This window comes from Anomaloglossus baeobatrachus, chromosome 5, assembly GCF_048569485.1.
Source record: "Anomaloglossus baeobatrachus isolate aAnoBae1 chromosome 5, aAnoBae1.hap1, whole genome shotgun sequence".
Classification (NCBI taxonomy): Eukaryota; Metazoa; Chordata; class Amphibia; order Anura; family Aromobatidae; genus Anomaloglossus; species Anomaloglossus baeobatrachus.
Window position 1 is genome coordinate 296,217,666 of NC_134357.1, and position 16,189 is coordinate 296,233,854.

Here is a 16,189-nt window from a genome sequence, read left to right on the forward strand (position 1 = left end):
AATGCGGCGGGCATAGAAGTCAGCGACATCGCTGACAGGAGTGAAGAGGAGATCGTCACAGCAGGTAATGATCTCATCTGTCTCCTGACAGCAGCGTTCGTCATGACTCTCCCAGCCAATGGGGAACATTCTGTTCTTCATTGACTGGGACAGTGACTATGGTATTGATAGTCATGTGTCCCCCTTATTGGATTACGCCGGACCCGGATTTGATTGTTCTTTTCAATAAATTTGTGAAAGAGGGAATGTTTTGGGGAGTGTTTTTTCAAATAAAACTTTTTTTGTTGTCTATTTTTTTTATTATTGACTGGGTTGGTGATGTCGGGTATCTGATAGACATGTGACATCACTAACCCCAGGGCTTGATGCCAGGTGACATTACACATCTGGCATCAACCCCATATATTACCCCGTTTGCCACCGCACCAGGGCAATGGGATGAGTTGGGGAAAAGCGCCAGGATTGGCACATCTAATGGATGCGCCACTTCTGGGGCGGCTGCGCCCTGCTATTTTTAGGCTGGGGAGTGTCCAATAACAGTAGACCTCCATAGTCTGAGAATACCAGACCACAGCTGTCCGCTTTACCTCGGCTGGTGATCCAATTTGCGGGGGGACCCCATTTTTTTTGTTTTAAATTATTTATTTAATTTAAAATAACAGCGTGGGGTGCCCTCTGTTTTGGATCGTCAGCCAAGGTGAAGCTGCCAGCTGTGGTTTGCAGGCTGCAGCCATCTGGTTTACCCTAGCTGGCTACAAAAGATAGGGGGGACCCCACGTCGGTTTTTTTTTAATCATTTATTTATTTTTTTGGCTAAATACAAGGCTAAGCAGTAAGCACCCTTTAGTGCCACATGAAAGTCACAAAAGGGTGCCAGCTTAGAATATGCAGGTGGGTGGGACATTATATAGGTCTTCCTCATCTATCTATCTATTCATCTATCTATTCATCTATCCATTATCTATCTGTCTATCTATCTATCTATCCCTCTATTCATTCATTCATTCATTCATCCCTCTAGCTCTGTCTCTATATCTATCTATTCATCTCTATAGCTACTCATCTATTTATCTTTCTTGCTGCTTCCGTTTTTTTGCGGTACGCAAAAAAAACGGAAGGCACATGGATGACACATGGATGCATCCGTGAAAAAATAGGCCGTTTTTTGCGGACCGCAAAAACGGAACGGTCATGTGAATGTAGCCCACATGTGTGCCTTATGTTGGTAGGGGTCGGTACAGAAAGATGGTGAGGGGGGGGTTGGTATAGAGCGCCATGTGTGTGTTTGTGTGTGTGTGGGTGGGGGAGGGTTGCACAGCCTGATGTGATGTGGGGCGCAGAGCCCGATGTGTGTGTGTGGTGTGTGTGTGTGTGTGTGTGTGGAGGATTGCAGAGCCTGATGTGATGTGGGGTGCAGAGCCCGATGTGTGTGTGTGTGTGTGTGTGTTTGGGTGGGTGGAGGGTTGCAGAGCCTGATGTGGTGTGGGACGCAGAGCCCTGTGTGTGTGTGTGTGTGTGTGTGTGTGAGTGTGTGTAGAGCCCGATGTGGGGCTGTTTTTTTCATTGCTAGAGTGATAACAGGTCAGGTGCTGGGGCAGAATACTGACAGGGAATGTGTGTGCAGAGGGCAGGCAGAGGGCGGGGCTGGACACTGGGGCGGAGCTGGACACTGAGGCCGGGCAGTGCCAGCTCTGACTGTGAGGTTTTGCACAGGAAGAGGTCAGTTTGTTGGAGCTGAATGTAAACAAAGAGCTGCAGAGAATAAAGAGATAATTCAAGAGGAACAAAAGTTAGAAAACAAAAAATAACAATGTAGGGGTGTTTTATATGACAATACAGCACAGATAAACTCAACATTTTTTGGTAAGTTAATGTCGGACAACTCCTTTAATGATAGCTCAGCCCCGCACAAGTGGACAGATTTTCCTTATTGACGCTGAGTCGTCATAGCTGTGTGCATCTTCTTTTCACCACCCCCTTACACTTGTATGCCACTAAGGACTCATTCAGACATTAGTGATTTTTCTCATCTACAAAATCATCTTGCATCTCATCAATGTTTTTGATCAGTGTCTCATCAGGATTTGGTTAGCATTTCATCAGTTTCTTTCTCTAAAAATCATCTGTTAGAGAAGAATTAAAGAGGTTGTCCCCTACTTTTACATTGATAGCCTATCCTTAGGATAGATGAAAAATGTCTGATCGGACAGGGTCCTGCACCCGGCACCCCTCATCGATCAGCTGGTCTCGGTCCTGGCGGCAGCAGCAGGCAGCCGGAAATGCTCAGTTCCGGAGCTGCCTCGTGTTCTGATAATGGCCGCTGCCGGATACTGCTATCCTAAGTTTATGCCATCAATGTAAAAGAAGCAAACCCCTTTAAGGGGCCCCATATACATCAGATGGTTGGCCTTACCCACCAAAATCATCACGTTGCTCTAATGTGTTTGGGGATCTTTACAGTCTTCAAAAAGTGATTAATTATAGTTCTATCCATCGTAGAGCAGGGAGAAACAGAAAAGAGGTATATGGAGCCCTATATGTGTATATAGTGTGTTTTGTCAATAATGAATTTATCTAAGCCTCTAAAATACTATTCTCCAATTTTTTCGGAGCTTGTTCAGCATTCACTGTGCTGTATAACTTGATTCTGAAGGTAATTGTAATACCATTTTTAAATGCTTCACTGCTTTGCACAATCAAAATGCTTTTTTAAAAGAAAACTATGTAAAAAATGTATTTGTTTGGGCAAGATTCTTTTTTTTTATCATTGATGTAGCTTTATGAGGTCTTGTTTTCAGTGTAAATTGTAGTTTTTATTGGTACAGTTTCTGTGTTAAATACGGGCTATTGAGTACTTTTTTGTTAGGCAGCGTAAAATCCGAAATGCAATTTTGTCTGGAGTGATCATTTGATAATACCAATGTAACTGAAAGTGAAAATACCAAATACAGTGGAACCTTGGATTAAGAGTAACTTGGTTTGAGAGCGTTTTGCAAGACAAGCAAAGATTTTTACAAATTTGTAACTTGGTTTAAGAGCAATGCTTTGCAATAACAGTATGTAGTCACCATGCACACTTCCGGCTCCGTTCTGTCACCACGCTCTGACTCACTCTGGAGGTAACTTTCTGTACAAATGTACTGTATACAGTATACCATTGTACAGTACAGTATATACTATATACCATGTCTATCAATTTGCATTTGTGGATATAGTACTGTACTTTCTGCTAACTAGTACAGCACATTGCTTATACTGTACCTACCACACACCAACAATTCTTATAAGCTAAAGTGCAGTTTAATGTGCTTTATACGTTTTTTACTGTAGAGTATTTTGTATTAGTGTACTGTAATAATTTTATATGAATACAGTACATTATTTTCTATTACTGTAATAAGTTTGTATAAATGCAGTAACTATTTTTGGGTTGTGGAACGAATTGTCTGCGTTTCAATTATTTCCTATGGGAAAATTCGCTTTAATATAAGAGTAACTTGGTTTAAGAGCTCACTCCCGGAATAAACTATGCTCGTAATCCAAGGTTTCACTGTATATACAGGTATATATTTTTCTTTGTCGCTCCATTGGGAGACCCAGACAATTGGGTGTATAGCTTCTGCCTCCGGAGGCCACACAAAGTATTACACTTAAAAGTGTAAACCCCTCCCCTCTGCCTATACACCCCCCGTGCATCACGGGCTCCTCAGTTTTTATGCTTTGTGTTGAAGGAGACACACATGCACGCAAGCTCCACAATTTAGTCAGCAGCAGCTGCTGACTATATCGGATGGAAGAAAAGAGGGCCCATAACAGGGCCCCCGGCATGCTCCCTTCTCACCCCTCTCTGGTCGGCGGTGCTGTTAAGGTTGAGGTACCCATTGCGGGTACAAAGGCTGGAGCCACATGCTGTTTTCCTTCCCCATCCCTTAGGGGCTCTGGGTGAAGTGGGATCCTAACCGGTCACCATGCACTGGGACCGTGCTCCCTCCGCAGCCCCTGGGGGAATCTGCTGGACAGGAGACCGGGTATCGTCAGGGACAGGCCCTGCTCCTCTGAGGTACTCTGTGTCCCCTTGGGGACGGCGCATAGAGCGCCAGTGTAATGGACGCTGCAGCAGCTGCTGGGTGTGTTTGTGCGCCGGGACTACCGCGCTGACCGCGCTTGTTTGCCGGCCGCGCTTATAACTTTAGTCCCCGGCTTTTGCGGCCTAGTACCGCATACTCCCACCCCCGGGCCTGCCAGTCAGGGGTAAGGGCGGGACGCTGCACTGGACGTCAGCGCTGAGGGCTGGAGCATACTTAGTATCCTCCTCCCCCCTCACTGAGCACCGTGGGGCACCAGATTCCCGCACTTTCTGAGGCACGCCCACGGCTCCCTCCTCCTCTCAGAACGCTGGCAGCCATTCCTATCAGCACTTCTGACGCTGGAGAACTTCAGAGGGGAGACAACTCCGAGCTCCACAGCTCTGGGAGGCCCAGGCAGGGAATCTGGTGGTCACACAACCGCTGAGGGCGGTCGGTAAGCCGCACCTGTTACTAGGTGCTGGCCCCCCTGGGTGCCGAAGTTTATATTTATATGCTTATATTGTATACATTTACTCTGTACGGCCGCACTATTTGCTTTGGCTATATACCCTCACTGATTGCTCTAAGAGGAGACAACAGCATGTCGTCCGCAAAAAGCAAGGGTGCCAAGGCACAGGCCTATTTTGCAACCTGTACCTCATGTGCGGCTATGCTACCTGCAGGTTCCACCTACCCTCATTGTGTGCAATGCTCGGCCCCTGTGACACTCACTCAGCCGGAGCCTCAGCCACCGGTGGGACCCTCGGCCCAGGTGGAACCACCTGCTGCCACTGTCCAGGTGACAGGGACAGAGTTTGCAGTATTCGCTGACAAACTTTCTGAGTCTATGGATAGATGGTCTGCTAAGATACTAGAAGCTTTGCAGTCCAGACTGGTAACACAGGCCCCGGGCACTGTTGAATCATTGCTCTCAGACCCCCCTCGGTCGGCGCAGCAAAGTGCTCCTGGGGCGACTCATAGGTCCCACGGTGAGGACTCCGACACGGACCGCAGTCCCAGACCGGCTAAGCGGGCTCGCTGGGAACTTCCCTCGACTTCATCACACTGCTCAGGGTCTCAGCATGAGGACTCTCTGGAGGATGAAGCGGAGGTGGCAGATCAGGGCTCTGATCCTGACACCGCTCTCAACCTTGATACACCTGAAGGGGACGCCATAGTAAACGACCTTATAGCGTCCATCAATCAGGTGTTAGAACTTTCTCCTCCAGCTCCTCCAATTGAGGAGTCAGCTTCTCAGCAGGAGAAATTCCAATTTAGGTTTCCCAAACGTACACGGAGTGCGTTTCTTGATCACTCCAACTTCAGAGATACAGTCCAGAAACACTGAGCTTTTCTGGATAAGCGCTTTACTAAGCGCCTTAATGACACACGTTATCCCTTCCCCCCTGACGTAGTCAAGGGTTGGGCTCAGTGTCCCAAGGTGGATCCTCCAGTCTCTAGACTGGCGGCTAGATCCATAGTTGCGGTGGCAGATGGCTCATCACTCAAGGATGCCACTGACAGGCAGATAGAGCTCCTGATGAAATCCATCTATGAAGCTATAGGCGCGTCTTTTGCTCCGGCATTCGCAGCCGTATGGGCACTCCAAGCTATCTCAGCTTGTCAGTCTGAGATTAATGCAGTCACACGTGCCTCTACTCCGCAGGTTGTGTCCTTAACCTCTCAGGCATCGGCGTTTGCGTCCTACGCCATGAATGCTGTCCTGGACTCTGCGAGCCGTACGGCGGTAGCTTCCGCCAATTCAGTGGCAGTCCGCAGGGCCATGTGGCTACGTGAATGGAAGGCAGACTCTGCTTCCAAAAAGTTCTTAACCGGTTTGCCATTTTCTGGCGACCGCCTGTTTGGCGAGCAATTGGATGAAATCATTAAACAATCCAAGGGAAAGGACTCGTCCTTACCTCAGTCCAAACCAAACAGACCTCAACAACAGAAGGTACAATCGAGGTTTCGGTCCTTTCGGCCCTCATCCAGGTCTCAATTCTCCTCGTCCAACAGGCCACAGAAGGGTCAGAGAAACTCTGATTCTTGGCGGTCTAAGTCACGTCCTAAAAAGACCGCCGGAGGAACCGCTACCAAGGCGGCCTCCTCATGACTTTCGGCCTCCCCAAACCGCATCCTCGGTCGGTGGCAGGCTCTCCCGGTTTTGCGACGCCTGGTTGCCACATGTCCAAGACTGATGGGTGAGAGACATTCTGTCTCACGGTTACAGGATAGAGTTCAGCTCTCGTCCTCCGACTCGTTTCTTCAGAACATCTCCGCCCCCCGAGCGAGCCGATGCTCTTCTTCAGGCGGTGAGCACTCTGAAGGCAGAAGGAGTGGTGATCCCTGTCCCCCTTCAGCAATGGGGCCACGGTTTTTACTCCAACTTGTTTGTGGTGCCAAAAAAGGACGGATCTTTCCGTCCCGTTCTGGACCTCTAACTGCTCAACAGACACGTGAAAACCAGGCGGTTCCGGATGGAATCTCTCCGCTCCGTCATCGCCTCGATGTCCCAAGGAGACTTCCTAGCATCAATCGACATCAGGGATGCTTATCTCCACGTGCCGATTGCACCAGAGCATCAGCGCTTCCTGCGTTTCGCCATCGGGGACGAACACCTTCAGTTTGTGGCACTGCCTTTCGGCCTGGCGACAGCCCCACGGGTCTTCACCAAGGTCATGGCAACAGTGGTAGCAGTCCTACACTCTCAGGGACACTCGGTGATCCCTTACTTAGACGATCTTCTTGTCAAGGCCCCCTCTCGGGTGGCATGCCAACACAGCCTGAACATTGCTCTGGAGACTCTCCAGAGATTCGGGTGGATCATCAATTTCCCAAAGTCAAAATTGACACCGACCCAATCGCTGACATATCTCGGGATGGAGTTTCATACTCTCTCAGCGATAGTGAAACTTCCGCTGGACAAACAGCGTTCACTACGGACAGGGGTGCAATCTCTCCTTCGAGCCCAGTCGCACCCCTTGAGGCGCCTCATGCACTTCCTAGGGAAGATGGTGGCAGCAATGGAGGCAGTTCCATTTGCGCAGTTTCATCTGCGTCCACTTCAATGGGACATTCTCCGCAAATGGGACAGGAAGTCGACGTCCCTCGACAGGAACGTCTCCCTTTCTCGGGCAGCCAAGGCCTCCCTTCAGTGGTGGCTTCTCCCCACTTCTTTGTCGAAGGGGAAATCATTCCTGCCCCCATCCTGGGCTGTGGTCACGACGGACGCGAGTCTGTCAGGGTGGGGAGCGGTCTTCCTCCACCACAGGGCTCAGGGTACCTGGACTCAGCCAGAGTCCTCCCTTCAGATCAATGTTCTGGAGATAAGGGCAGTGTAGCCCTAAAAGCGTTCCAGCCGTGGCTGGAAGGCAGGCAGATCCGAATTCAGTCGGACAACGCCACGGCGGTGGCATACATCAACCACCAAGGCGGCACACGCAGTCGGCAAGCCTTCCAGGAAGTTCGGCGGATTCTGCTGTGGGTGGAAGCCACAGCCTCCACCATCTCCGCAGTTCACATCCCGGGCGTAGAAAACTGGGAAGCAGACTTTCTCAGTCGCCAGGGCATGGACGCAGAGGAATGGTCTCTTCAACCTGACTGTGTGGCCATTGAGTCCTGGATCCTAGCGTCTTCAGGGTTATCTCAAGAGGTCATTGCCACTATGAGACAGGCCAGGAAACCAACGTCCGCCAAGATCTACCACAGGACGTGGAGGATCTTCTTATCCTGGTGCTCTGATCAGGGTTTTACTCCCTGGCCATTTGCCTTGCCCACTTTTCTATCCTTCCTTCAATCCGGAATGGAAAAGGGTTTGTCTCTCGGCTCTCTTAAGGGACAAGTCTCGGCGCTCTCTGTGTTTTTTCAAAAGCGTCTAGCCAGGCTTCCGCAGGTACGCACGTTCCTGCAGGGGGTTTGCCACATAGTCCCTCCTTACAAGCGTCCGCTAGAACCCTGGGATCTGAACAGGGTGCTAACGGCCCTTCAGAAACCGCCTTTCGAGCCAATGAGGGATATTTCTCTTTCACGCCTTTCGCAGAAGGTGGTCTTCCTAGTGGCAGTCACATCACTTCGGAGAGTGTCTGAGCTAGCAGCGCTGTCATGCAAAGCCCCCTTCCTGGTGTTTCACCAGGACAAGGTGGTTCTGCGTCCGGTTCCGGAATTTCTCCCTAAGGTGGTATCCCCTTTTCATCTCAATCAGGATATCTCCTTACCTTCTTTTTGCCCTCATCCAGTTCACCAATGTGAAAAGGATTTGCACTTGTTAGATCTTGTGAGAGCACTCAGACTCTACATTTCTCGTACGGCGCCCCTGCGCCGCTCGGACGCGCTCTTTGTTCTTGTCGCTGGCCAGCGTAAAGGGTCGCAGGCTTCCAAGTCAACCTTGGCTCGGTGGATCAAGGAACCAATTCTTGAAGCCTACCGTTCTTCTGGGCTTCCGGTTCCTTCAGGGCTGAAAGCCCATTCTACCAGAGCCGTGGGTGCGTCCTGGGCATTGCGGCACCAGGCTACGGCTCAGCAGGTGTGTCAGGCGGCTACCTGGTCGAGTCTGCACACTTTCACGAAACACTATCAGGTGCATACCTACGCTTCGGCAGATGCCAGCCTAGGTAGGCGAGTCCTTCAGGCGGCGGTTGCCCACCTGTAGGAAGGGGCCGTTTTACGGCTCTTTTACCGAGGTATTCTTTTACCCACCCAGGGACTGCTTTTGGACGTCCCAATTGTCTGGGTCTCCCAATGGAGCGACAAAGAAGAAGGGAATTTTGTTTACTTACCGTAAATTCCTTTTCTTCTAGCTCCTATTGGGAGACCCAGCACCCGCCCCTGTTCCCTTCGGGCTGTTGTTCTTTTGTGTACACATGTTGTTCATGTTGAATTGTTCTTGGTTCATGGTTTTCAGTTCTCCGAACATCCTTCGGATTGAATTTACCTTAGACCAATTTATAAGTTTCCTCCTTCCTGCTTTTGCACCAAAACTGAGGAGCCCGTGATGCACGGGGGGGTGTATAGGCAGAGGGGAGGGGTTTACACTTTTAAGTGTAATACTTTGTGTGGCCTCCGGAGGCAGAAGCTATACACCCAATTGTCTGGGTCTCCCAATAGGAGCTAGAAGAAAAGGAATTTACGGTAAGTAAACAAAATTCCCTTCTTTTCCTAAAAGGTAGATATATGTGTATGCATCTGTGTTCAGGGTAAACTCTTAATTTTACTACATGATACATTCCCTTTAAAGCTGGTTCCACATATGAATGCACACTATTGAAGTATGCCTCAGATTCAGGTTAAAGTAGACCACGGAGATTGATGCAATTATTAATTTGACTCTACCTAAAAGTAATTTAATTGGTAGTAATGAGTGACCACAATGCATGAGATGTGTGTTTTGAATGATTGTCTTGTTGAAAAGTGCACATCTAACAAGGGCACGGAGTGATGTTAGTATCGTTTCTATCAATATAGAGCAATACATCTGTGAATTCATGATACCATCAATTAAATGTATCTCCTCAACACCAGGAACACTCATGCAGCCCCACACTGAAACCACCATGTTTAACTGTAAGCACCATGTAATTTTCTAAATTAATTTTTCTAAATACATAATGCCTACACTGAAAAATAGTAATGCCTGTCTCCTTATCTGGTGCTGTATGAGTACTCCTGTTGTCGGGGAGCTACATTTCATTGATGGTATTGTGAATTCACAGATGTGCTGCTCTATAATTAAAGATGAGATGCTACCATCACTCCATGCCCTTGGTAGACGTTCACTTTTCCAATATGATAATGTGGCACCCTGGACAAGCCAGGTCGTCGCAGGTACTGCAACAACACACCCCACACCCCGAGATAGGCACACCAGTCACACACAAATCCTTGTTGCCTCCCTCCAGGGGCTGATGTCCACACCAGGTGGGGTGGAGCCAGATAGGTGGCCCCACCCACTGAGGAGTTCACAGTCCTAGAGGCGGGAAAGGAAGTCAGAGAACAGTTATGGAAGTGAAGGAGAAGGAGTGAAGTAGTAGTAGAGGAGCAGACTGACCGTGTCCGGGTACGTGGCCCGGACACCGAGAGCAAGGTTGGCAGACGGTGGTGGCCGTCTGCAGGAGAGGCCAATTGACGCGGAACCGTAGGACCGGGGACGGGCGGTGGCCCACCGGTACTGAACCGGGGAGCGAAGACAAGCCAGCACAAACCGGCAGGGTCTGCAGACCCCGACCAGGCTTGGAGTCGCCGTTAAACCGGTCAAATCCGTTAGCGACCGGAACCTCCGGGGTTTCCTAGCAGCCAAGACCCGATTGAAGGCGACCGTCCAAACCGAGAAAGGGAAATACAGCTACCGCCACAGCTAGAATTCCCAGGGCCAGAGCCTGCGGGCAAAAGGGGCTCCTCCGGCACATATCCAAGATGGGGAGCGGGTTACCGGTGGGAAGCCATCGGGACCGAAGACACACAACAGATGCAGGGAAAGGCAGCCACCACCAACCTACCGGGAGTGACCACAGAAGCCGGCTGCAGGACCCGTCCATCCAGCCGTTTGTTTTACCGGAGACTCTGTATCCATTCTTGGCTGAGTGAGTACCACTGTGCCATCTGGCACCGCGCTGCCCCCGCGACCTTGCACCTCGCCAACCCTGCCTCCCCGACACCTCACTGGGCCCGGGACCACCAACCCCCCTAACCACGGAGGGGAGAGAAATATCTCGGCTGCTCCCTGTCATCGCTCTCGGGATCCCCGTCCAGAGCAGCGGTGGTGTCCCAACCTCACCACAAACCGTGGGTGGCGTCACGGACCAATTCCCTAAACCCAAACTATCCCCCTTTCACTCACGGGCGAGGAGCGCCGCTCGAGTCCCCGGATCCGGCCCACCGCTTGAGCCACCGAGCAGCAGCCGCAGCAGCGCCGGACCCGAGCGTTGGCTAGCGCAGCGTCCCCCTCCCCGCCGGCGACAATAATATGCCAAAAAATACATTTAAGGCCACAGATGCATTTCTGAAGAAAAACAGGGTGAAAGTGATTCAGTTGCCAAGTATGTCTCCTGATCACAACTCTATCGAACACCTATGGGGAGACAAGTTCAGCATCACTCTCCATCCAGCATCCAATCACTAAAAGAAGTCGTTCTTGAAGAATGGAAAAAGATACATGCTGCAGTATGTTGCCAACTTGTTCATTCCATGCCTAGACGACTTGGTGCTGTAAAAATTATGAAGCTCATACAAAATACTAGATGTAGTAGTTTTTGATGTGTATTCATCTTTCTATCAACTAATTTGAGTACAATAGAAGATTTTGTAATGAACATCATATTATTAACATTGCTTTCATGTTATGGATTAAAAATTAATTCTATGAAACTAAGCTTGTCAACATTTTGGAATTTGTTCTAGTGTTCAGAGAGATATTGACTAAAATCTTACTTTACAAAGAGTTTGTACTCTATACTGAGCACTATATCTGTCTATCTACCTATTTATCTATCATTCTATCTAATGTATATGTTACCGGCAATGTGTAAAAACAGGCATTCTATAAAATACCTAGGCAATGTATACAATGCAGGAAATGGGTCGTCAAAGTCTGAAATACATCAGATGTTCATACATTTCCTTGTCATTCTATAGAATACCTAAATGACAAACAGGCGGAGTGTAGAATACTACAGGGGTGGTCCGTCCAAAAGTAGGTGGACAGAGCAGGCAGCAGCAGATCTGTGACACTGGCTCAGTTGCCCTTAGTATTAAAATGCCATTCTAGCCTCCCGTGCTGCTACAAATAGTCAGGAATGATACTTCTGATTCCTTTTTTGTTCCCAGCAAAGATATCTTGTTGTTCATTTTGCTTTTCTTCTTTCATGTTTTTGACTGTTTGTTACTAAAGACTAAAGCGGGCTTTACACGCTACGATATCGCTAACGTATTATCATCGGGGTCACATTGTTTGTGACGCACATCCGGCGCCGTTAGCGACATCGCAGCATGTGACCAATCGAGCGACCTAAAACGATCGCTAAAGTGCACAAAATCGTTTGCCGTGGAGAGGTCATCCTGAATCAAAAAATCGTTCTCTTTTTATTAGCGATGTTGTTCGTCGTTCCTGCGGCACCACACATTGCTGTATGTGACACCGCAGGAGCGACGAACATCTCCTTACCTGCCTCCACCGGCAATGCGGAAGGAAGGAGGTGGGCGGGATGTTATGTCCCGCTCATCTCTGCCCCTCCGCTTCTATTGGTCGCCTGCCGTGTGACGTCGCTGTGATGCCGCACGTACAGCCCCCTTAGAAAGGAGGCGGAGCGCCAGCCAGAGCAACGTCTCAGGTTAGGTAAGTGCATGTGACGGGGACTAACGAGATTGTGCGCGATGTGCAGCGATTTGCCCGTGAAGCACAACCGACGGGGGCGGGTACGATCGCAGCGTGCAAAGCCCGCTTAATAGTCAGGAATGACACTTCTGTTTCTTTGTGTTTTTCCTAGTAAAGATATCCTGTTATTCATTTAGGATTTCTTCTTTCATTAGTTTTTTGACTGTTTGTTACTAAAGACTTTTCCAATCTGGGCATTATATCAGAATTTGCCCTGAGCAGTTCCTGTCATTCTTTATAATACCTAGACATTTTATGTAATGGCTAACTTTTCCAATCTGGGCACCTAGACATTTTATGTAATGGCTAACTTTTCCAATCTGGGCATTATATCACACTTTGCCTGAGCAGTTCTTGTCATTCTTTATAATACCTAGACATTTTATGTAATGCCTAGGGAAAGTATAGAACACAGATATTTCATACCTTACCTGAAAACTACAGGGATTGTATACATTGACTAGGTATTCTATAGCATGCCGGATTTTCATACATTGCCTGTAACATATACATACCCAAAGGATTACAGGCTGTAATTACATTTTGATTATTCTGGTATTTTTATTATTAGAGTGGATGTTTTCTTATGTTCATCTTTCCTGTTACAGATGGAGTCTTCTCTTGGTCCTCACCGATTTACACGAAGTGGGGTAAGAAAATATAATACTTTATCTTTTAAGGATAAAGCTCTATATCAACATTTTATTATGTGGTGCTGTGACTACTGTACAACCTTGATGTTTCCCTATGGAAGACAAGTCATAAGCTTCTTGCAATGAACACTCAAATTTTTACCATGTCAAAATTCAGGTGTTTGACATGCAATTCTCCCATCATGTAGAAATAATGAGGTCTCATAACAGATGCAATTTAACTGAGAACACGTGACTGTGCAGCTGTATCTTATTACACAGACATGTTTTGTTAAGTACTATTTGTTTTATAACTACTACTTTCTTTCTAACTGTTGACTTTCTTGGCATAGGCAAGGTATGGAAAAAAGGCCACAATACGTCCACCACAAAAAACATCAACACTGGAGACCAATGGCGAAAGCAAACCAGCTTCTCCATCTGTAGAGGTTAGAAATGTGTTGAACAATGCATGATCAGATATATAAATCTTATTGAGAGTCTACATTCAGTGAGAACTATCTAGAGATCTCCTAAACTATGCTCAATCATTGCATTCTATATCTTGCACTAATTCTGATTGGCTCATGCAGTAATAAAGAAAATATTTTACAAGTACCACCAAGGAGAGAAATAGCTAGTACCCTAAAAGTTATTCTCCAACCTTATAAAGAGCCTTGGAAAACGTACCTCTTCTAACAAAACTCTCCAAGGTGATACTTGTGAGATAGTCCATTTCAACAGTTAAGGTGGCTTTACAAGCTACGAGATCGCTAAAGCGTTCTCGTTGGGGTCACGGAATTTGTGACGCACATCCGGACACTTTAGCGATGTCGTTGCGTGTGACACCTATGAGCGATATTGAATCGTCGCAAAAACGTTCAAAATTGCTCATCGGTGACATGGTGGACCCTTCCCAAATATCGTTGCTGCTGCAGTAACAATGTTGTTCGTCGTTCCTGCGGCAGCACACATCGCTATTTGTGACGCCGCAGAAACGACAAACATCTCCTTACCTGCGGCCACCGGAAAAGGAGGTGGATGGCGTGTTCCGGCCGCTCATCTCCTCCCCCTCGTTTTCTATCGGGCGGCGGTTCAGTGACGCTGCTGTGACGTCGCTGTGACGCTGAACGAACCGCCCCCTTAGAAAGGAGGCAGATCGCTGGTCACAGTGACGTCGCTGCACAGATATGTATGCGATAATGTTTGCTACGGCAGCGATCACCAGATATCGTTACAACAACGGGGGCGGGTGCTATCACACTCGACATCGCTAGCAATTGCTAGCGATGTCGTAGCATGTAAAGCGGCCTTTAATCAGCATACTTTTCTCCAATGGAGCTTTACCTGTAAGACTCCATAGTCAACTGATTTTTTTTTTAAGTAAAACTATAATTCCCTCACTTTGCAATAATCCTAAATTACAGCCTACAGTAGTCTGTGCCTTTACTCCTATAATCCAGAGGAGCATTCCTTGTTCTGATATTTGTCATTGTAAGCATTTGATAGTTTTCCCAAAATCAGTGTCGACTATGAGAACTACACTTTAAAGAGAACTTGTCATCTGACAAATGACAAACTGTACAAGTGCAGTCAGGTATGTCTAAGGGGCACTTTGCACACTACGACTTCACAGCTGTGATGTCGGTGGGGTCAAATTGAAAGTGACGAACATCCGGCGTTGCAGGTGATATCGTAGTGTGTAAAGCCTTTTTGATACGATTAACGACCGCAAAATCGTCATAATCGTATCATCGGTGTAACGTCGGTCATTTCCATAATTTGGAAATGACCGATGTTATGATGTTGTTCCTCGTTCCAGCGGCATCACACAACGCTGTGTGTGAAGCCGCAGGAGCGAGGAACATCTCCTACCTGCGTCCTGCGGCTCATGCCAGCTATGCGGAAGGAAGGAGGTGGGCGGGATGTTTACGTCCCGCTCATCTCCGCCCCTCCACTTCTATTGGCCACCTGCCGTGTGACGTCGCTATGACACCGCACGACCCACCCCATTAATAAGGAGGCGGGTCGCCGGCCAGAGCGACGTCGCAGTGCAGGTGAGTGCATGTGAAGCTGGCGTAGCGATAATGTTCGCTACGCCAGCTATCACCATGATACCGCAGCTGCGATGGGGGCGGGGACTATCGCGCTCAGCATCGCAAGCATCGGCTTGCGATGTCGTAGTGTGCAAAGTGCCCCTTACTCTGCTGTTCAGACAAAATATACTTTAAGATTTGCTGCAAGGCCATAGCTGCAGACAAGATTAGATTGACACTGACCCTGGCAGACTCTCCGCAGAGCTGCTAGAAGTGATCTGTCAGTCACCTGCAGTACTGCTTGGAGAATGTGGCTGCGGTGGAACTGGACTACTACTCTTATCTTCATTTATGGTCCCTGACCCAATCTTTAAAGAGAAACAACCACCAGGATTTTGCGATATGAACTAAAGGCAGTACCATACTGGCACTAAGATGTTGAATCCAGGCATAGCTATTATAGAAAGATATGATGTTCAGTTGATGAAATATCTTTAATCAAAGTTGCAGAAATGCACTGCACTTTGACGGGTGCAACGGAGGTGGGACATTGTTGGTCAGGTCCTCAGCGTTTATTCCTCCTCTGGTGTCCTCATGGCTTGCCCCCTTATCTTTATTTGAATTTCGCGCCACGCCGCCACTTCTGTTGTTGGCGGCGCATCGCATGTGCATTGCCACAGTACTTCTGTCTTCATTAAAATGGTGCTTGAGTCTGCGCATGCGCGTACCGCAATCTCTGGCACCATTTTATTGAAGACACTGCTGTCAAGACTATGAGCGACAGAAGTGCGTGCGCAGATGTTAAAAAAATATCTGGCCACGCAGCGATGCCTCTCTTCATGGCGCGATATTCAAATAAAAAAAAGGTGCAAGTCAGGAGGACGCCGGAGGAGGAATAAACTCCGAGGACCCGACCCACACAAGACCACTCCGTTGCACCCATCAATCAAAGTGCAGTGAATTTCTGCAACTTTGATTAAAAATATTTAATCAACCAAGCATCGGATCTTTCTACAACAGTTATGCCTGGATTCAGCATCTTGGTGCCAGTATAGCACTGCCTTTACTTCATATCGTAAAATCCTGGTG

General features: G+C 48.2%; 1 protein-coding gene across 2 annotated transcripts in view; it reads left to right on the top strand.

Moving 5' to 3' along the window:
* The window catches only part of UNC13D (unc-13 homolog D), a 174,067-nt gene that overhangs the window by 55,918 nt on the left and 101,960 nt on the right, over positions 1–16,189 (top strand). For both annotated transcript variants that reach the window (XM_075349607.1, XM_075349606.1), the window contains exons 2-3: positions 13,041–13,082; positions 13,418–13,513. In XM_075349607.1, coding sequence (XP_075205722.1) covers positions 13,041–13,082; positions 13,418–13,513 — 138 coding nt within the window. The remainder of the gene's footprint in view (positions 1–13,040; positions 13,083–13,417; positions 13,514–16,189) is intronic.